We start from the raw sequence: 23,110 nt of genomic DNA, 5'->3' as shown, positions 1-23,110 counted from the left end.
TCAGGGTAATACAGATCTCATAGGTAAGTTGGAAAGTGTTTCTCTTCTATTTTTCTGAAAAAGTTTATTTAAATTAAGTATTAATTCTTCCTTAAGTGAATGACATAATCTACCAGTGTAGTTGTCCTGTTTGAAGTTTACTTGTATATCTATTCGCTTAATATTCCTAAGCTAATTCCATAGAAAGATTGTGGAAGTAGTTGTTCATACTCTTTCTTCTAGAGAATGCTAGCAGTTACTTGCATATAGAGATTGCAAGCAAGTGTAAAAACAAAAGATAAAATATTACCTAGCTACTGTTTTTTTCTTATCTTGCTTAAAAATATTTTTTTGTCTGTGGTATACACACACACACACACACACAATGTAATATTACTCAGCATTAAAAGAGAATAAAATTATAACATTTGCAGGTAAAGGGTTGGAGTTGGAGAAGATCATGCTAAGCAAAGTAAGCTAATCCCCCAAACCCAAAGGCTGAATGTTCTCTCTACATTGTGTAAAACCAGTGAAATGAGAAGTTTCACCCCATTTGTGTAGAATGAATTGAAAAGCTTTCTGTCATGTATAACTGATTAGAACTAATAAAAAATAAAAAATTAAAAATAAATCAATAAATAAAAAAAGAAGAGGGCACAGAAAAAACATAAAAACCTTAAAACGTGAAATGTCCTAAATTTTTATTAATGTAAATAATTATTCAATATAAACAAATATGTTTAAACTTAAAAAAATATATACTTTTTCGTGTCAAAAGGTAATGTGATGATTTATATATGCACATAAAATGTATAATTTATTTTGGATGTAGTATAAAATTAAAGCCTCTTTTAAAAACATAAAGGGGATTATCACATATTAGTAATTACATGTATTTCACCTATTGACTAATGTTTTCCATTAATTAAAAATATTACAAAGCAGTGGCTAAAATTTTATTTCAGCAGTGACTGAATAGTCAATTTACTGAAAAAGATCACAAAATGGTTTCCTAAATAATTTTCTTCATTACTTCTTGAAAAATGTGATCAAAGTAAAAACCAGATTTCTTTAATGCTCGTGTAAATTTCCTTTCATGTGAGTTTTAAAAACCTAAGATTTCTCTGAGAATTATCTATCAAAAACTGTGCCACTTCTAGCTTCTGAACAGCAAAGATTAAATTTCTAACACTGGACAATTTTGACTTGCTTCTATTCCTGAGGTCTCACGGGGTATTTAAAAAATAAACATCAATCTCAACATCTGGATTTTTTACTACAGCATTGTCCAATTCTTTGGTCATATAAGGCACATTTAAAACGATGGCAGAGGGCAGTTAAAATCATGTCAAAACTTCACTCTGGCAATTTTTGTAGTATTTTATTTTCAGCTTATAACCTAATAAATGCAGACAACATGGAAATTCTATAGATACTGCCAAAAGTAGCCTACTTATCCTGGGTGAACTCTGTATCTAATTTGAGCTAACACTAGGGTTGGGGCTATTTTATTCTCAGTTATATTTTTATGGGAACTAAGCTGATTCATATTTTTTTTTTAAAAAAAGTCTATTAAAATATATTTTGGTAGTTAGGTCCTCATTAATGTTGATGATTTTTCTTTTGTGTATCTTTAGTTCTTAACACATCACCTAGCTCATCACCTAGCTCATCCTGTCAGTATTCAATAAAGGCTTAACTTGAATATGAAATTTAACACAATTAAACTGAATGTGGCAATTTAAGTAATTCAAGCAATCCAGAGTCAGACATAAATGTGATATATAATGAAAGAAGTAATTACACATTTCTTTTTCCTTCACTAGAGGTGGTTGTAAATGTATAAATACTATGAAAAGTTAAAAAAAAACACAACTTTTTGTTAAAAATAGCAAAGTAGCTGGGTATGATGGTACATGCCTGTAATCCCAGCTGCTCAGAAGGCTGAAGCAGGAGGATTTCAAGTTCAAGGTTAGCCTCAGCAACTTAGGGAGACCCCGTCTCTAAAAATAAAAAAAGGGGGGGGGGGCTAGGAATGTGGTTCAGTGGTCTTAGGTTCAATTTCTGGTATCAAAAAAAAAATTATAAATATCTCAAAGTCTTCATTATACAACATCAAAAGTTACATATATTAAGATGTAAAATCAGCTATTTAAAAATGGAAAATTAACAAAAGATATAACATAAGCAGCATATGAACATCTCTTTTTCTTCTTTTCCTCTACTTAATATTCTCGACTCCAGAAAATTAATTATCAGAAGCAAAAAAATCTCTCAAAAATTATAACAAGATAAACTCTTGTTCAGTCTCAATCTTGTTATAACTTTCTCCTTAAGAAGAATATTATGGTTTTATCTTGGAACAAAATTATTTGGGGACATCCTATTTAATCTCCTTTAGGTGATCTGAGATGAAATGATATACAATGAGGAAGATACTCCTATAACAAGGTTTTGGCTATTTAGCCAGCAGCCTTCAAAGAGCAGGAATTCCATTCTCACCAAAGTAAGTGCTACCTGCTCATTAATTTGTTTAGTCCTAAAACAATTTCACAAAACTTATAATGGTTCAGGAGTTCTTAAAGAACGGAAGTTTTCAATGCCCCAAACTTGAGCTAATAGTTTCTAAAAGTTTATTTCACAGAATCTTGTCCTAACTGTGATGCTCTCTTTACATTTGCTACTGGAAACTGCAGAGTCAGGTCGAGGTCCCTCAGCAGAGGAAATGAATCCCTAGCATACAGTGATGGTGGTGGTAATGGTTTCACAGACCCTATTTTAGCTTAACTTTATTTTAAAAAATTTTTCCTTAGTCCATACTTTAAAAACTAACATCTTACTTTCAATATTTTCTCCCCCAACAATATGAAACAACAAAAATGAAACAAACTCTTCCCCTATTCTCCCACAAAAGAAATAACCTCAGCACAACTTAAAGCCAAAAAAATACTTAAACTTCACAGTAACTGAGAAAGGCAAAGAGGGGAGGGGCGGAGAAATTGTTTCAGGCAAAGACTCACCAAAGGGTAGTAAGGAGAAGCCTAACGATATTTGTGTATTCTTCAAGTATCTCTCCCAAGATAAATTTACATCTTACGAACAGAAAATGAATAACTTTCAGTACAATACCCCAATTTACTGGTTTTGGTAATTAAGATGTTAACATTAGGGGGAGCTGGGTGAAGAATGCATGGGAATTCTCTGTACTTATTTGTGAAACTTTTCAGTAAGTCTAAGTAAAAAGTTTAAAAATAAAACCTTGGAAAGGTCACCTTCAATCTGTTTTAGAGTAAGTGGGGTTTTCATAAACAATTACTATCTCATGTTCTCTGAATTTGTCCTAAGCTTCTTATGGCTTTCTACATTCTCCCCTTTGAGTGCCTTGACAAACTCCTCATATCTAGTGCCAATTCAAATACAGTATTCAAGACCCACCTCTTGCTTAAAACCTCCTTTGATTACTACAGACTTTCTCAGATTTCCCAGCATTGTACGCTAATGTACAATTTTATTATGCATAATTATATAGTTTTCTAGTTCTTTTAAAATGCAATTTCTGATTATCATTACAATAAGAAAAATTCCCAGAAAGCAGTGATAAAATTCCACATCTTTTTGTGATCTTCCCCAGCACTGATCTAAGAGTACAGTAAATGCTTGTTAAGTATATGCTGACTCATTCACTCATAAATTGTTCAGGAAAATAGAGATTTGGAAGTTCACATCATCCATTTATAGCCTTCTCTTTGCTATTAGACATGGAACATAGGATTGAGCCATTAGATAGCATCTAAGTATGGAAACTCTGATAATTTCTTATTCTCAGAAAGTCTCTAAAATGTGTATTTCCTTCAATCTAATAAGGTAGTTGGGATTGAATAAACACCATACTCTATATATTAGAATTGTGATAATTTATAGTATAGATCTAAATTATAAATCTTTAAAACCTCATTTAAAAATTTGTTAAAATTCCTTGTTCAATAATAACATGGAACATATAATAACATTAGCAACTGCCACAAGTAAGACTCAAAGATACCAATATTTTATGAGATATTTTCCATGACCCAGGGTTGCTTCCTTGGAGTATTTGTAGGATGTCCACTGATCTGTTAAAGTCATGCAGTGGGAACAAATGTCTATTTTCTTTGCCAAGAAAATACCATAGATGAATATTAAAAACAGTTATGTTAGCCAAAATTCACATCTGTACACACTTAAAAATGTAGCTCTTCCTTTTTTCAATAATAATTTGTAATACATTCTGAAAAATACAAAAAAAAAAAGTTGTACGATACTCTACACCTGCCTGGGTTACTAGTGTTACAGCTGTAAGTGTAGTGACACAGGCTCTGCTACCATTGAGACTCCCAGTGTGCTCTAAATAGTGGAGTATGAATGTGCAGAAGTAACTCTACGGGCATCTGTTACCTATGTATCTTTAATACACAAATAATAGAAAGTTCAAGATATACTCTAGTGATATAACCAACCAAAAGAAATAAAATATTTTTAAAGCAAATACAATTTTAAACATGAAAGTTAAAGGGGTTTTCTACACAACTTGGGAATTCTAATATTTTAAAAAGTTTTCAATTATCACATGAATAGTTTTTTTTAACTTTTAAAAGGTAATTAATTCATGAAAATTTCAGATATCACTCACAATGCTTCAATTTTTTTAACCAATTTTTAAGTATGTGTGGAGAAGAAACATATTTGGTCTGATGCTGGAGAATAAAATATTTTGGGTCTGATTTAAAAACTATGATTTGCAGAAACTTTAAAATATTTAAATACTCAAGATTTTCAATCCAAAGGAATATTACAATATTTTAAAAGTATTTTTCTGTTATTTTTATTTTTAAAAAGATTGACTTCTCTGGAGAGTGAAATCTAAGAATGAGTTATATCTAAAATACAGGTATTTAGAACTATGTATCACTTTTCCTATCCTATGTTTGTTTACAATGTAATATTTAAAAAATCATATGTATGTCATAAAACAAAACAAGTAAACTGGGAAGTTACATATCATATATTCATTTTCTTGAATTAATAGAATTCTTCATATGTTAGGTCTGTTCTGAGAGGCTATTTTCCAAAATTCACAAGTATAGTAATAAAATATATTACTGTGAGAAAAAATACATTGAAATATATGGCACTATTAAAATACAACTAATCTTTCACAGGAAAAACTACTAAATAATTGGTATTTATACGATTATCTGTGTAGAAAAAGAATCTATCACAAAAAAAAAGGGACTAGAAGAAACATGAGTTTCGAAGGTTATATTGTATAAATGTCCAAAAGTCTAGTGTATTTCTACACATTAGCAATTAACAATTAGAAATTGAAATTAAAAACATAAATTACATAGAAGCTAACAAAATAGATACAACATCTATATGCCGAAAAGTATAAATACAGATGAAAGAAATTAAAGAAAACCTAAATAAATGGCAAGACCTTCCATGTACATGGATCAGAAGAATTTAAGATTTCACTTCTCTCCACAGTGAGATATACATTTAATACAAATTTTAAAAAAAAGAAATCCCCTCAGGATTCTGTGTAGTTTTCATCACTCCACTTCTAAGAAAAGCACTGAAATTATCATAGCTCAAATAATTTTGAAGCACACACACACACACATACACACACACACACAGAGTGTTGGACAATTCCCAGTCTTTCTCTAAAATTGCTTACAAATGCTGTAGTAATCAAGACAGTATGTGCTGGAAAAGGACAGGAGGTGCAGGTGAATGAAGGAATAACACAGTAGCAGAGCACAGTATACAGTCAGCTGATTTCCAACAAAGTTGCAAAGGTGATTCAATGAAGAAAGGACAGTCTTTTCAACAAATGGTGCTGAAACAACTGAATCTTAATTTATACCTTGTACTAGACACAAAATGGACCACAAACATAACCACAAAGCCTAAAATGATGAAATTTGTGGGAGAAAACAGGAGAAAATCTTTGTGATCTGAGGTTAAGTATGTTCTCTATACATGAAAGAACAAACTGATAAACTGGACCTCACCATTCATGGAGAGAAAGAATTTACAAATCACATATCTTATAAAGAACTTGTATCCAGAATATATAAATAACTCTCAAAATACAGTAACAGAAAATTAAAAATTAAATTTAAAAATCTGAAAAAAAAATGGGTTGGGGTTGTGGCTCAGTGGCAGAGCACTTGTCTCACACATGTGAGGCCCTGGGTTCAATCCTCATCACCACATAAAAATAAACAAACTAAAGACATTGTGTCCAATGTATAATTAAAAATAATTTTAAAAAAATCTGAAAAAATTTTTAAATAGGTTTTCACTAAGAAAGATATTCCAATGACAAATACACAGATGAACAGTATTAATATGCTAGACATTACTGGTCATTAGGTATACACCTGTGAAGAGAAATACCTATTAGGATGGCTAAAAAAAATTACAAACTCAATACAAAGCACTGGTGAGGATGTGACATAGCAGAGCTCTCCTACATTGCTGGTGGGAGTGCAGAATAATAAAATCACTTTGGAAACAGTTCAGCAGTTTCTAATAAAGTTAAAAATTATACTTAACTTACAATCCAGTAATCCTAAAATTTATGTCTACACAAAATCTTTATGTGAATGTTAAACAACCCAAATATTCCTCAATTGGAAAACGGATAAACAAATTTTGATACACTGTACAGGGGAATATTTCTAACAATAAAAAGGAAGGAACTACGGCTACACACAAGTGAATCTCAAATGCATTATGCTAAGGGAAAGAAGCCAGATTCAAAAGGCTACATACTGAATAATTCACTGATATGACATTCCAGAAAAGGCAAATCTACAGTCTCAGAAAATAAATGACTGGTTACCAGGAGTTGGGCTAAAGGAAGGAAGCAGGCTGATGACCAAGGATCTGGAGGAATATTTGAGGTGATGGATGGGAACTGTTCTATCTCTTGACAGTCGTGATGGTTTGTCAAAACTTGCAGAACTGTACATAAACTCTATGTGAATTATGTATGTTTTTAAAAAAGAGGAATGAATGGAGAGTTGGAAGAATATAGAAAAGAGTCAGTATAGCCAGCAGTGTGTGGAGAAGGCAGGCAGGGATAGGTACCATCTTGGAGGGTGGGTGGTGAGTTACAGGTCTTCTAGGAAGAAGGTACAGCACATGTGAGGCTGTGGAGGGAGGTTGTCACAGCCTATTTGTGGAAAGGAAATTGTCAGGAGTGGGCACAGCAGAGATTGTGGGAAAGAAGTCGATAAAAGTAGAAGATACACTCCACTCCTGTTGGGATGGCTATTTTAAAACAGACAACTATCGTGTTGGCAATGGAGAGACTGGAAGCCCTGTGCCCACACTGCTAGTGGGAATGTAAAATGGAGCAACCATTATTAAAAGACATATGGCAGTTCTTAAAAAGAAAGAAAGATCATATCTACCAATTTCACTTCTAGGCATACATATGAACTGAAAGCAGGAGGAAGAATAGATTTCTGGAAGTCCATGTTCAGAGCATCATTATTCACAGTAGAGAAAAGGCAGAAGCAACCTAAGTGTCCATCAACAGATGCGTGGATAAATAAAATGTGATAAATACACACAATGAAATCTTATTCAGTCAAATAAAAGGAAATTCTGACACATACCACAGCATGGATGAACCTCAAAGACATTATGCTAAGTGACATAAGCCAGACATAAAAGGGCAGCCACTATATGATGTCTTATCAGGGACTCCAGTCAGAAACATAGACCGAATGTAGAGTGGTAACACAGGTCAAAAGGAGGAGCAATGGGGAGTTATTGTTGAATGGGATAGTGTCAGTTTTTCAAGATGAAAAAAGCCCTGTGGATGGATGACGGTGATGTACTTAATGCCACTGAACTGTGTAGTAAAAAAACGGTTAAAATGGTGAATTTCAAGTTATACATATTTTACCATGATTTAAAATTAATTAAAATAAATATGGAAAAATAAAGAAAGATTAGAGAGGAGAAATAAGATCATGCAAATCTTTGCCCATACAGCCTAGCAAATATGACATTGTTTGGGGCAGTGGTACTTTGTAAGTTTTTAAGCAGGGGTGGGGTGGGGTGGGTGGAGAATGTTATTAGTTCACAATCTACATCTTCCAGAAAGTCTTCCCAGTTACACCTATTTCTCCCAGACTTCTAGACACCTTCCTGCCGTTTCCCAGGGCATGCAGTCCAACAGAGCGAGACGATGCCCTTGATTTCAGTTCAGTGTAATCACAGTTCTACCTCTTCTATTATCCCTGTCTCTGATCAACTTAATCTCCTTGAGAGGCTGTTTTTATATCACCCACGTGGCAATAACATCTCATTTTTAGCAAGCAAGATCCCTCTAGGTAGATATCTCAGTCTTACCTTCTTCTCCTTATGGCCAGACAGTTCTGGGTCTCTCAGGGGCCGCAACCTGACAGCTTGCTCTACTATGGGAGCATTATTATTCTCTTCTTCCATCCCTATCTGTCCCAGGGCTTGAATTTCCTCAGGAGATAGGAAGTCTAATATCAGAGAGGTCCACATCTCCTATGGTCCCCATTAAGATCCCAGATGTAATGATGAGAGTGAGCCCCATGCGCAGGCTACAGGATGGGCAGAGCTGCTGCTATATGCCTTCAATGTCTCCCTGCCCTGATAGAAAGGTGACATGGGCCCATGGGCTTAGTGTTTGAGAAATCCCCAGTCTCTAAGGAAGGGGTGAGGCAGGGCCAGTGACATCATAATCAGACTGCTAGGTTCCTGTTGTCACTACAGCAATGCCAGCACTCTCTTTCCTTTGTGATGCCAGTCTCCCAGGGGCAAAAGCAGGAGAAGCAGACTGAAGCCTCTCTAAGGCTTAGGAACAGGGCAACAAAATGACCAGAAGATGACTTCTGAACATCACTGTTCATCTTACAAAGTGTTATAACATAGAACATTTAGGAAGTACAGAAAAATACAATGCAAAAATCACATATGATTTCATCCCCCAAAGAAATGAACTGCCATATTTCTCTCCCTTTTTTCCCTGAGTGTGAATTCCTCCATGGCTTACTTTCTCAGTCTCTCATCCTCCATCAAAGCCATTGGAAAGCTATGTTAACTCTAAACATATCCAGAATCTGACCCCCTCTCCTGCTCCCACTGTGGGCTAAGTCATCATTATCTTCTTATCTGGACTAACTGGCTTCCCACTTTTGTTCTCATGTAGCTTAGAGGACCCCTCTGTGATGCAATACTCTCATGTTGTCCCATTACTCAGAGTTAAGGCCCAAGTCCTTGGAATGACCTTGAAGCAATGATCAGAGCCTTGGAATCCCTCTCATCATATTCTGCCCTCTCCCCATTGTCCACTGCACTGTGTCCATAATGGTTTCCCTACTGATCCTTAGCCATGCCAGCCCCACTCCTGCCTTAGAGCCATTAAAGTGGCTATTCCCTTGTCAGCAATTTCTTCCTCCAAAAGTTGTCATGGCTCACTCAACTCCTTCATTTTGCTCAAATGCTATCTTCCTGATGAAGTCAACTCTGATCACACTATTTAAACAGAACCAACCGTGGTATTCCAGAATCTTCCTTATTCTTCTCTATCATTTCAATAGGAAAGACATTTTTCAAAATTCTGTTATGTGTATATGTGTGTGTATGTTTGTGTGTACGTATTTATATATAAAAATCAATGCTTACAGTCTGTCTGTCTTGATGTAATGAGCTCAGAGGGGATAGGAGTATCTGCCTGCTTTGTTCACTGCTATGTCCCAACCACCCAGGATGTCTGTACACAAGACAGGCACCAAACGTGGAAAGCACTGAGTGTACCATTGTCTACTGACTATCCCCAGCATCTCTTTTTCTCTTAAAAAAATAACAACCTTCCCTCTTCTATTACTGTCCATGCTTCCAGGTCCCTGCTTCCACAGATGTGGACTGGGACAAAATTATCTCCAGTGGAATATGAGAATGATGTGTGCAACTTCCATAGCACTTCCTCAAAATAAAATGGCCTGTCCTTCTCTTCTTCTCTCTACTCTGCTCCCCATCATCCCTTGCCACTAATTAAGAAATGTTGTCAACTGGAATATCAGCCTTTAATACAGACTTGAATCCACCATATTAAGGATAAAAGAGGCATCTCAACAGCTAGGTTGGATTCCTATGTGACTTTGTGTAACAAAATCATTTTCTCAAACTGGTACAGCCAATATGGAAAGCAGTATGGAGCTTCTTTGGAAAACTGGGAATGGAGCCACCATTTGACCCACCTATCCCCCTCCTTGGACTATACCCAAAGGACTTAAAAACAGCATACTACAGGGACACAGCCACATCAATATAGCAGCACAATTCACAATAGCTAAACTATGGAACACAATAGCTAAAATGTGCCCTTCAACGGATGAATGGAAAAAAAATGTGGTATATGTACACAATGGAATATTACACAGAAGAATGAAATTATGGCATTTGCTGCTGAATGGATGGAACTGGAAAGTATCATGCTAAGCGAAATGAGCCAACCTCCAAAAACAAATGCCGAATGTTTTCTTTGATATAAGGAGTCTGATTCATAGTGGGATACGGAAGGGGAGCATGGGAGGAACAGCGAACTCTAGATAGGGCAGAGAGGTGGGAGGGGAGGGGACAGGGGGTTAGAAATGATGGTGGAATGTGATGAACATCATCATGCAAAGTACATGTATGAAGACATGAATTGGTGTGAACATACATTATATACATACAACCAGAGATATGAAAAAATGTGCTCTATAGTGTAATATGAATTGTAATGCATTCCACTGTCATATACAAAAAAATCAGTAAAAAGTGAATATTAAAAAAATAATTTTCTCACCCCACTGGGTTATCCTAATGCTTACAGACTATTCTGTGTGAGAGAAATAAACTTCCCTATCCTTCCAATATCCTTTTTATAAACGCTTAGGCTCAAGTACCATATACAATTTTTCTCTTTTGATTTATTGATACAATGAATCATACTTTAAGTGTTCCTAGTATCAAACTATCCTTGCATTCCTGAAATAAACACCATGTGATCACGGTGTATAACATTTTAACTGTGCTACTTGATTCTTTTGCCTGATGAATTTTTTACAATATCATAATGGAGACCAATAATTTTTAGGTGGATGACTTTTTAAGGTTTTGATGTCTATATTATGCTAACCAAGGAATATATTACCAGGTTAAAGAGATGGATATTTTTAAGGTCCATAATAGATTACCAAAAGCTTTCATTCCCATTATCAGCACTTTAGAGTTTTTATTCACTCATTCTTGGCATTTGTTATTATTAACAAAAAAGTGATACTTGGTATGACTTAAAATAAATTACTTTTCCAATATGTCAAAAACAGAATATATTCCTAATTAGTATTTCCTTGGTTACTTGTGAGAATAAAGAGATTTATTTTAAGTTAGTTGTATTTTTTTTCTGACCATGCACTTTCTGTTTTTCTACTTTGTCTATAATATATTTAATTTAAATTACTTGATTACTTTCAATTATCAACTTATTTAATCTTCACAATACTGGATCAGGAAATCCAGGTCCACAGAAAATAAATGCTATTACAAACAAGTGTTAGAGCCAGATTTGACTCTAAGCTCTGAACTCTTCCACTGTACCACACCCACAGCACGGTGCAACCTCAGAGACTCAACCTCACACCTAGTACTCACAGAACATCTAAACCAGGATTCAGGAGTGTAGAATGGGGAGGCACTAACCCTTCACCCCAGCTTCCCTGAGTCTCCTAATAAATAGGAAATAATTTAGGTTCTATGTGCATACAATGCTACTGAACTGTTGATGTATGGAAAAAACATCAGTTAGGCTGTCTGGAATATTAAAATAATTATAATCTAGTTATCTATAACCTAAGGTCAGTTCTACGGTCAGAAAGGCACTCATTTAAAATAATGTTTTGACAACTGTAACACTAAAGTTATGGGATTCATAAGAAGAAAAGAAGCAACTATTACCTATAAAGTATCCTGGTAGCTAAAGTGACATATAACAGCATTGAGGCTGGGACATGTTTAAGAGTGAAAATGGTTGGGGAAATGCTAAGTCATATAAGACACTAAGACAACAGGTATAAACTTCGACTTTTCTGGACAAATCAGGATGCACGAGTGTTGAGCTATCAAACCAGTACCATAAATTATGATTTTGTTCTTATTTGTAGTAATTTCATCATGTTAAAAATACTAATATTTTACTCCCCTCGACACCCAGGTGAGAGGGGCCTTCCCCCTCGAGGAGGGAGTGCCCTCTACCCTGGGTGCGGTGGGAGCTCCCCCCGACACCCAGTGACATGGAAAAAGATACAAGTCCAATAAGTCTTATGGCTTTGCTACGAGGATGAGAGGATCAAAAGGCATACACAGTTGTTAACACTAATCTTAAATACATGCACACACCAAAAAACCCCAAACTGACAGGGTGTACTTGCTCATGCACATGCACACACAGCACAAACACCGGCTTCTTTTATTTTCTCCCCACTCTCTGGGTTTAGATATCAACCTCTGAAGATAGCAAATAAACTGCTGTATTTTCAATAACTTCTTAAGTCAAATCAAAATCTTTTGCTGCACTGACATAAGAGATTCTCAATTTTTCTAGGTAGAATTTTTTTTTCACATAATTCAAAAAGAGAAAAACAACAACTTCTGGTCAATGGAAGAATTCCCATTTTTAATGGCTCTACTGGAACATTGGAGAGTTAGAGAATAACAAGGAAGAATTACTCTTATAAATTTTAAATGCTCAATTTATGGTTCATTTATAATTCTACATTTTGTTTTCAAATAATCTTAACATAAAATACACTGACTTTTAATTTTCTCCAAATAAAACATTTTTTTCTAGGCTTGGAAAACTCTGAAGGTAAGTTATTGATTGGACCTTCCAGACTGCTAGAAAACAGAAGTGCTCTCTGACATGCAGCAAAGAGGCAGGGAGAGGATAAACAGAAGACTCTAGGAAGCCAAAAGGCCGTCATCAGGGAGCAGCCTGTCCTCATGTGTCACAGCTGTGACTGCACAGTATATTGTGCTTTGCAACTCCACTCAAGTAAGGGTGAACTTTTGACAATGCAAATGCTCAAGCATAAGTGATGATAAATACCTGCTCTATTTTTTTAAATACATGAACAGCTCAGATATGATTCCAGTTTTGATTTTCACCTTGTGAAACAGGTGACTCCCATCAGAACTCAGACAAATTAGGAAGAAGCTGGAGTTGAAGTTTGGTTAAAAAAACAAAAAAACCAAAAAACCCCCAAAACACTACCTCTTGTTACATAGAAGATATATAAACTGATATAACTAAAACACCTGAATTGGTTTGATTTGGCATTTTGTGAAAATGGCAACAAAAGTTTTTGCTTTCATATTAAGCAAGATATAAACCCTTCCATCATTCAAAGACATATTCAAATTCTCAACTTTAATATACATGAACATTAATTTATTGCTCCTAAAATATGTACACATCCTTAGTTTTCCAAGTTGACCTTTTTTTGTAATTTTTCTTTTATAGTCATGTTTAGAGGTGTCACTGCAGTCCATTATACCAGGCTGAAGCTATATAATCTCAGAGAAATACCAACATCAAATTCATCATCATTCATGGGTTACTATAAAAATTATACTGGATGTCATTTGTCAGTTGATTTTGTAAATCTTAATATTTAATTTTAAAATTTAAAGATATAAACTTCACTTTTTTTTAGTAAAGAAAAAAGTCAAGGAAAAGATCAAAGTTGGAAGGACAGAACTAAGATTAGAAATCCTTTTTAAGCCAAAATGACAATGTCTCTATAAGTTAATATTAATCCGGTAATTATAAATTTCAAAGGTTTAAGTAGCTTCTATGACCTTAGCTTTTTTGAATAATCATGCCATACGGAGCCTTTCTTAAATTTGAAAAAGATGCTGAACTGTTGCTCAGAATCTTTTAATGACTTCAGGCTGGCGGAATTCCAGCATAATCCTTCAGCTACCACTTAAAATTACAGACCAGGAACCCATACTGGTGAATGCAATGTCAAATTCATAAGTGCCTTTTACTTAGCAGAGTACACTGAAAAAAATGTGTGAGATGTTAATATATATTAAAATATCAAAATGTTAAGCTTAAAGAAACTATAGTGGAGAATTCACAACAGAAAAGATGAATAGATCAGACTCAATAAAAATAAATTTTTTTGTGTCTCAAAAAATTAAAAGGCAACTACCAAAAATACTTGCCACAATGATGATAAGAGCTTTATCATTCTAAATGGAAAAAGAGTTCATGTAAATTTATGAAAAATCATAAGGACACAGAAACTGGCAAAAATAATATGAATAGGTAATCCACAGGCAATGAAATACAAATAGGAAATCTATTATAAATGTTCAATTTCTTGCTCTTAAAATGCAAATTAAAATAACCAATTTCATAAAACAGCAAAAGTTAAGGAAAATATTAATAATACTAAGAATGGGTTGGGTCAAACAGATACTCTATCAGGATAAATACAAATTAGTACAAATTTTCTGAAATGCAATTTGACCCAGTAATTATACAAGGATTTTAACCTAAGAGGGAAAAAATTGGAAATGTTGACAACGAAATTTTTGTACAAAGATACTAATCTCCACATAAAATATATATTTTTTAAAAATATAAATGTTCCAAAATAAAAGAAAAACACAATAAATTATGCTACACCCATAAAATGGAATACCATAAAACAATGATCAGTATATTCTCAATGAATTTCAAATAAAATTTGAATATTCTTAGTGTAAGTTTTTAAAAAGCAAGAGAAAGAATTGTTTACTTAGCATGGTCTCAGCCAGCTAAGTGTGGACAGCTATTTTGCATACATGTAATTTATTACCATTAATTATATCTGGGCCATGTTAAGTAATAGGGAGTTTAATACGCATCTCTACTTTCCTTCTGTTCAAGGAAAGGTTATTGTAAAAATAGCTGAAAAGTTTTCTGAAATAATGATAAAATTTAAATGCCAGGGTTTTAATCGATATTCTGAAAATTACTACCATCACTTAGTAATGTTCTTTAATTTTTCAAAGGTTCATATTTTATGGACTTTATTTCAATTCTGTTTGAGAAGATTTTAAAAGAGAAAAAAAGAAATGCTCCCTTTGCAAATGCCAATCATTTACTCTCTTGGATTCTCTACTTCAAGCATTTTGACCTTGTGGAGCTATCGCACATTTCTTTTAACTCAAGGCCACTGAAGATCTCATCTAGGTCTAAACAGCTGCTGACAGATACCTAGGTAGGAGCTGGACTTAGGAATTCTTTTATAACCTTAACATTGTAAGTGCTACTGAAATAAACCAGGCCCAGAGGGAATGTTACATTTAGATTGTTCATTATTCTGGTGCTATTGACCTCTTCTCTTAGAACCTCAATTTTATACTCAATGACAAAAAAATTAATTTCTAAAACCTTTCATTCTGACTGAATTTTGAACTGCTAGCAAATATTTTGACCCAGATTTATTTAGACATGACAAAACATTCAACTTTTTATAAAAATCTGTGTGAAGAATCAAGTAGTTTCCAGAATGACACAACAGATTAGAAACTAAATTACTGGAATATTAGTGTAAAATCAAACTTTCAGAGTAGAAACTCAAATGTTTATTAATTTTTGTAGGAAAATTAAAACTATATCTAAAAATTATGCTTTTTGTTTAATTTATTAATATGGAGGAAACCACAACACTAAAATAACCCAAATGAATAGCTGATTGACCTTTTTTTTTTAAGACAGATGTCACCACGTTGTCCAGGCTGGCTAGAATTTCTGGGCTCCAATGATCTTCCCACCTCAGCCTCCTGGTAGCTGCACTACTACACCAAGCTTACAAACATATGAACACAAACATGCATCTTGCACTACCCAAAGTATTTATGTGTTGAAATCAAATCTGGATAAGTTAATAACATTCCCATCATTCGAATTCCCATTCACAGGGGCTATGCTGAATTTCATAGTTGATCACCCATTTATTCATTCATCTAACAGTTAATGAATGCTGATTTTGTGCAAAGTACCAAGATTGTGAAGCTTTAGAAACTAATATTTCATAAAGCATGTTTTTGACTCAGTCCATTTTGCATTTGGAAATGCTAAACTCCTTTAATTAAGTAAAAACATCTATCAATTAGAAATACAAATAACTCATCATATTAAGAGCTCAGTGCTTGGATTTTTTTTTTTTTTTTTTTTGCTTTTGTTTTTCTATCTACCTACCTACCTACCTACCTACCTACCTATCTAACTTTAGTCAGCACTTGGATTTCATCATATGGCTTTGGTGGTTGGCAAATTCCTCCAATTCAACAAAAATCAAACTCTTGGCACTAAACTCCAGCCTACTTGCTGCTGTATGCCCTTTCCCCAGACTGTCCCCCTGCCAACACGTCCCTGCATTCTGGCTAACCTCCCCAGTGCTGTCTTCATGTCAACTAAGATTACTAAAATTACTAAGTTCACTCTATCTTCTTGCTTTACTTATATTCTCAGGTCAGCTCAGGAACATTCCATTCTTCCACACTCATACTGTCCCTACTCTCTCTTCTATCTACAGGACAACTCTGATTCCATTTCAGCAGATTCCTTCCCCTCCTCTTCCTTTCAGTGGCATCCTCCCACCTTGCTTAGCCTGGCTGCTTCATTTTATTGAAACTCCACACCTAAGCTGACTACTGTCGTCTTTACTAAGACTTTTAGCTCTCAGGGTTGGGGCTGTGGCTCGGTGGCAGAGCGCTTGCCTAGCACGTGTAAGGTACTAGATTGGATCCTCAGCACCACATAAAATAAAGTTATATAAAAAGAATTTTAGATCTAAGGTCTTCTCAAGTCTTGTCACTGAACTTCTCCATACTTTACCCATCCTCTTCTTCCCTCTCCCTAGGCTAAACACAAGCCTCCTGTCGCTCATTCATTTAATATACTTGGGTGATTAACACATACCACATGCCAGGTTTTTAAAGCATTAACAGTACAGAAATGAATAAGATGGACATGCTCATGGAGTGATGTTCTAGTGGGTGGGAGGGAACAGAGAATTAAAAAGCCAACATAAAAAGATTATTTTAGATAGAACTAATAAATGAATTCAGCAAAGTATCAAGATATAAAATCAACACACATTAATCAAAGGCATTTCTGTTCATCAGTGACAAATCCTCTGAAAGAGAAACTAGGAAAATCATTCATCTACAATAGCCTCAAAAAAAAAAAAAAGAAAGTACTTGGGAATCAACGAAATAGGTGAAAAACCTTTACAATGAAAACTACAGAACGCTAAAGAAAGAAACTAAAGAAGACCTTAGAAGACAGAAGGATCTACCTTGTTCTTGGATAGGCAGAATTAATAGTCAAAATGACTACACTACCAAAAGTAGTATACAGATTTAATGCAATCCCAATCAAAATCCCACTGGCATTCCTCATAGAAATAGAAAAAGCAATCATGAAATTCATATGGAAAAATAAGAGACCCAGAATAGCAAAAGCAATCCTTAGCAAGAAGAGTGAAGCAGGAGGCATTACTATACCAGATCTTAAACTATACTACAGAGCAACAGTAACAAAAACAGCATGGTACTGGCACCAAAATAGACCTGTAGACCAATGGTATAGAATAGAAGACACAGAGACAAACCCACATAATTACAGTTATCTTATATTAGACAAAGGCACCAAAAACATGCATTGGAAAAAAGATAGCCTCTTCAACAAATGCTGCTAGGAAAACTGGAAATCCATATACAACAAAATGAAATTACACCCCTATGTCTCACCATGCACAAAACTCAACACGAGGTAGATCAAGAATCTAGAAATTAAACCATAGACCCTGCACCTAACAGAAGAAAAAGTAGGCCCAAATCTCCATCGTGTTGGATTAGGCCCCGACTTCCTTAATAAGACTCCTATAGTGCAAGAAATAAAATCAAGAATCAATAAATGGGATGGAGTCAAACTAAAAAGGTTTTTCACAGCAAAAGAAACAATCAACGAGGTGAACAGAAAGCCTACAGAACGATAACAAATTTTTACCACACACACATCAGATACACATCTAGGATATATAAAGAAATCCAAAATCTTAACACCATAAAAACAAATAACCCAATCAATAAATGGGCCAAGGAACTGAACAGACACTTCTCAGAAGGGGAAATACAATTAATCAACAAATATATGAAAAAATGTTCAACATCTCTAGCAATTAGAGAGATATAAATCAAAACTACTCTTAAGATTTCAACCAGTCAGAATGGCAGCTCTTAAGAATACAAACAACAAGTGTTGGTGAAGATGTGAGGAAAAAGTCACACTCATACATTGCTGATGGAACTGCAAATTGGTGCAGCTGACAGGGAAAGCAGTATGGAAATTCCTTGGAAAACTAGGAATGGAACCATGAGTTGTCCCAGCAATCCCACTCTTCAGTTTATACCCAAAGATCTTAAAAACAGCAAACTACAGGGACACAGCCACATCAATGTTGATAGCAGCACAATTCACAACAGCTAAACTGTGGAACCAATTTAGATGCATTTCACTAGATAAATGGATAAAGAAAATGTGGTATATACACACAGTGGAATATTATTCAGCATTAAAAGAGAATAAAATCATGGAATTTGCAGGTAAATGAATGGAGTTGGAGAATATAATGCTAAGTGAGGTAAACCAATCCCAAAAAACCAAATGCCAAATGTTTTCTTTGATATGAGGATGCTGATCCATAATGGGGGTGGGGGGAATGGGAGGAATGGAGGAACTTTAGATAGGGCAAAGGGGAGTGAGGGGAAGGAAGTAGCCTTAGGGGTAGGAAAGATGGTGGAATGAGATAGACATCATTACCCTAAGTACATGTATGAAAAAACAAATGGTGTGACTCTACTTTATGTACAACCAGAGACATAAAAAACTGTACTCTATGTGTGTACTATGAATTGAAATGATTTTTGCTATCATATATAACCAATTAAAATAAATAAAAATAAATTTAAATTAAAAAAAGATGATTTCAGAAAGTAAGAAGAGATATGAAGACAATAAAACAGTGGGATGAAGTGTGGTATAAGAAGCCAGACTTTAAGATGGGCAGTATCACACACTTGTAATCCCAGTGGCTCAGGAGCCTAAGGCAGGAGGATCACAAGTTCAAAGCCAGCCTCAGCAAAGGTGAGGCACTAAGCAACTCAGTGAGATCCTGTCTCTAAATAAAACACAAAATAGGGCTGGGTATTGGCTCAGTGATCAAGTGCCCCTGAGTTCAATTCCTGGTACCCTCCACCCCGCCAAAAGAAGCCAGACTTTAGACAGAGAGGTCAGAGAAAGATGTTAAGAAGTATAGCACCATGAGAAAGAGGCCAGCTATAAGAAAATCATAGACGGCTGCAGGCAGAAGATGCAGGTGTAAGAACCTCGAGGCAGGAGACAGTGGGGCAGTTCCAGGAATGAACCCTGCCACATGTCCTGCATGTACCCCTAAAGCCAAGGGCTGAGGTCGGTCAGGGCTGTGATTTCAATAGGCCCTCCTCTGGCGCACCACTGACTATTCTCCATACCAAAAAGCTCTTCCTCTTCACCAGTCCCTTTTTCCTGTATGCTAAAATGCTTGAGACATAAGCAGACTAAAAACACATTTTCTTTAACTCCTGCTCTTTGGAACTTTAACTTCCTGTTTTTGCGGTTACTGTTGTTTATGGTGCTGGGGATCAAACCCAGGGCCTCATGCATGCTAGGCAAGTGCTCAATCTCTGAGGTACATCCCAGCCAAACTTCCTAATTTTAAAATCAAATTTTCACAAACAATGGAGCGTTCACTGGTCTGCACTTCCTCACTCTCCTTTTGTGACCATGTTCTGCCTACGCTATCATTTTCAGTGCCCTGTCCAAGATCATCAATGACTTCTCAGTTTCAAGTCCAGTGACCTTTTCTCAACCCTCGTCCTTCCTGACTTTCTGTCACATTCTTGACAATCCTCCTTTTCAAATATTCCTTTCCCCTATTTCCATGAAAATATATACTTCTCATATTTCTTTCACCTTGATCACCCTTCTGACTGTTTCTTCCCTAAGTTCTCAAATGCAGTTGTTCCCTTAAATTCTTCCATTACAAATGTTCCAATTTTCTTCTTCTTTCCCTCTATTTTCTTCTACCCCTTTCTTTCTTTCTTTAATACTCTCATTACTCCCAAGGCCTCAGCTCACACCCTCTCTATGAGTGAACCCTACAGTTGCTTCCCCCAACCCTCCTGCCTTTTCTTAGGATACACAGAAATGTTCTCTCAGCAGCAAGTGAATGTCACAGCTCTGTGTAGGGTGGCACTTCAAACTGAACCTATTCCTAACTACAGTCATCTTTTCTATCCAAACCAGAAACTTCTCCTGTTTTCAACTAATTAAGAGTTGAAGTTGTACTTGAGTCTAATCAATGCCATCTCCGGGGTGATTCTCCATTCAATTGCCAGAGACACCCCCAAATCTCACATAGCTCTAGCTCCCTCAGGGCCTTTCACCTGGATAGCTCAGTCCCAGTCAACCCTTCTACTTCTGTGATACCTGGCCTCACAGAATCATTTCCTAATTATCACCTGAATCTTGACACTTCATCTCAGACAATCTCAGTAGCTTCTCACTGTTCACCCTAGGCAGTTGAAGCCTTATCGCCAGCTGGGCACACTGGTGCATGTCTGTAATTCCAGTGACTCAGAAGGCTGAGGCAGGAGGATTGCAAGTTCAAAGCCAGACTCAGAAACTTAGTGAGGCCCTAAGCAACTCAGCAAGCCCTGTCTCTAAATGAAATATAAAAAGGGCTGGGATATGGCTCAGTGGTTAAGCACCACTGGATTTAATACCCAGAACCAAAAAAAAAAAAAAAAAAACCAAGAGAAAAAAACCCCACAACCAACTTGTCACCATTTTGGGAACTTCCAGTGATCCTTAAACTATCTTTTAGCCTGACCACCCCACTTGGCTTGGCCAGCCTGTAAGCCATACAAATAGTTTTATTCGTTCTTGCTTTGTATTTATTTCCTTTGACCTGAAATGCCTTCTTCTATGTCTATTTGTCTAAATCCTACATATCACTATGTCTAGTTCAAATGACATCTACTTCAATTAATTTCCCCTGATTTCCATAACAGAAAATAATTTTCCCCAGTTTCACTTCTACTTGCATTATAGTTATCTGCATGTGTCTCTCTCTGTGGTCACTACCATTTTATAACACAGTTGGCGAAAGCCCTTTCAAGTGTGAGTTGGATCACATCAATTTTTCTGCTCAAAATCCACCAAGCTTCCTCCACTTGCAGTCAAAACAAAGCCTTTCCCATGGCCCATGTCTGACCTGGCCTGGGTCCTGAGATCTTCCTTGGCCTCACCTCCCTTCTCTGAGGTCCTCATTCCCAGTCATACCAGCACCCTAGCTGTTCTCCAAGAAGCCAAGCTCACTCTTCCCTCCTTAACACCACTTTTCTATTTATTTCTGGGTTCTGATCTGTGCTGCCAAAGGGCAGACTGCTGAAATCTGACTTTCAGTTGAATTAAGACACCGTAGAGCAAACACCTCAGGAACGCAGTCGGGGAGCAATAGTGAGAATGAAGAACTGTACTCTCTGAGGGTTTGACATTATTTGAAGACAAAGAAGAGGTAGAGAAACTGAATAGAATAAGCTGATTCTTAAATTATTTTTTTCAAGTTTCCTAAGATACAGATGCAAATTGTCCAAGGGGCAATTTATAGTTGTATGATTATTAACAATTTACATTTGAGTACCTGGTTAAAATATTTATGTTTTCAGAACATCAAAAGTAAGGACATTTGAGGTTATAGCTTAAATATCAGTCAATCCAAAATACATAAACACTATATAGACATTATTTCACTAACATATAATTCTAAAGAAGCTTTTCTTATTTTTTACTAAAGAATCAACTTGGAAATCACGTTATCATTTGTGTTATAAAAAACTATAAAGTCCAGAAATAATTATCAGACATCTGAGAAAATTTGAAACAGTCTAATCTAGGAAAATTCATTGTTACAGCCCAGGAATCCCTAATCAGCATAATACTTGACAACATTATAATACTGCTGCATTGCACCACATATTCACTTACTAATGAATGTTCTGTATAATCCCGTCCACAAAATTCATGGATAAAGTTAGGAAATTACCTAGATTATTTTAGCTGTGTTTAGAAAAGAAACTGAAACTGCTCCTTAAAGCACTTAAACTGTTTACAAATTTGAAGAGTAAGTCCATGTCTATTACTTTTTAGAGATTAACCATGAGAGTGATGTGAGTGGGTTTAAAGATGGCTTCACCTGTATATTAAAAATTCCAGTGAGGTGTCTCACCTTCTCCAGTGTCATCTCTGTCTCAGCAGCGTGAGTCTTCTTCAGCTCTATCTTCATCTTTTCTGATTCAGCCTTCAGCTTACTGACAACAGTCTCATGGTCCCTCGCAGCCCTTTGCTTTTCCTCCTCACGAAGAAGACCAAGTTCTACCAGCTGCTGTTTACGCTGTGAGTTTACACTGATCAGCTCTTCTCTCAGCTTGTGAACTTGGGCCTCCATGTCCGAAACAACCTTGATTTTAAAAACAGAAAAGAGTCAGGGGATATGAATAGGAAAGTGACAACAGGCCAATATTAAAAAGTTCACCTTTTCTTTTCTTCCTTCCTGCCTACTTCCCTTCCCTTCCCCCATTATTGTATTCTCTCATCCCATGCCATCAACTCCAGCTCAGAGGTAAATACCTCTTGGAACGTTTTACCATAGACTTGTATCCTGAAACAGCACAATGTGTAGTTTTGTTTCTAATATGTATGAAATGAATGTTACTTGTATTTTTCTGATTTGCTTTTCAGATATTCAGTATCATGTTCCTGAAATTTATCCAACATTATCTATTGCATTTTTGTTTTTTATTTCATTATCTGCCTTTGTTTTTTACATTCTTCCTCCTATTTTGCTTGGGTTTATTTTGTATTCCTTCTTTTAAATTCTTATTTAGA

At 35.6% G+C, this 23,110-nt stretch overlaps 1 protein-coding gene across 1 annotated transcript in view; it reads right to left on the bottom strand.

Moving 5' to 3' along the window:
• Cep112 (centrosomal protein 112) overlaps positions 1 to 23,110 on the bottom strand; it is a 435,668-nt gene that overhangs the window by 152,123 nt on the left and 260,435 nt on the right. Inside the window, exon 21 of the mRNA XM_048798206.1 lies at positions 22,452 to 22,682. Coding sequence (XP_048654163.1) covers positions 22,452 to 22,682 — 231 coding nt within the window. The remainder of the gene's footprint in view (positions 1 to 22,451; positions 22,683 to 23,110) is intronic.

Source organism: Marmota marmota, unplaced genomic scaffold, assembly GCF_001458135.2.
Source record: "Marmota marmota marmota unplaced genomic scaffold, marMar, whole genome shotgun sequence".
NCBI classification, from domain to species: domain Eukaryota; kingdom Metazoa; phylum Chordata; class Mammalia; order Rodentia; family Sciuridae; genus Marmota; species Marmota marmota.
This window is presented reverse-complemented; position numbering and strand designations above follow the sequence as displayed.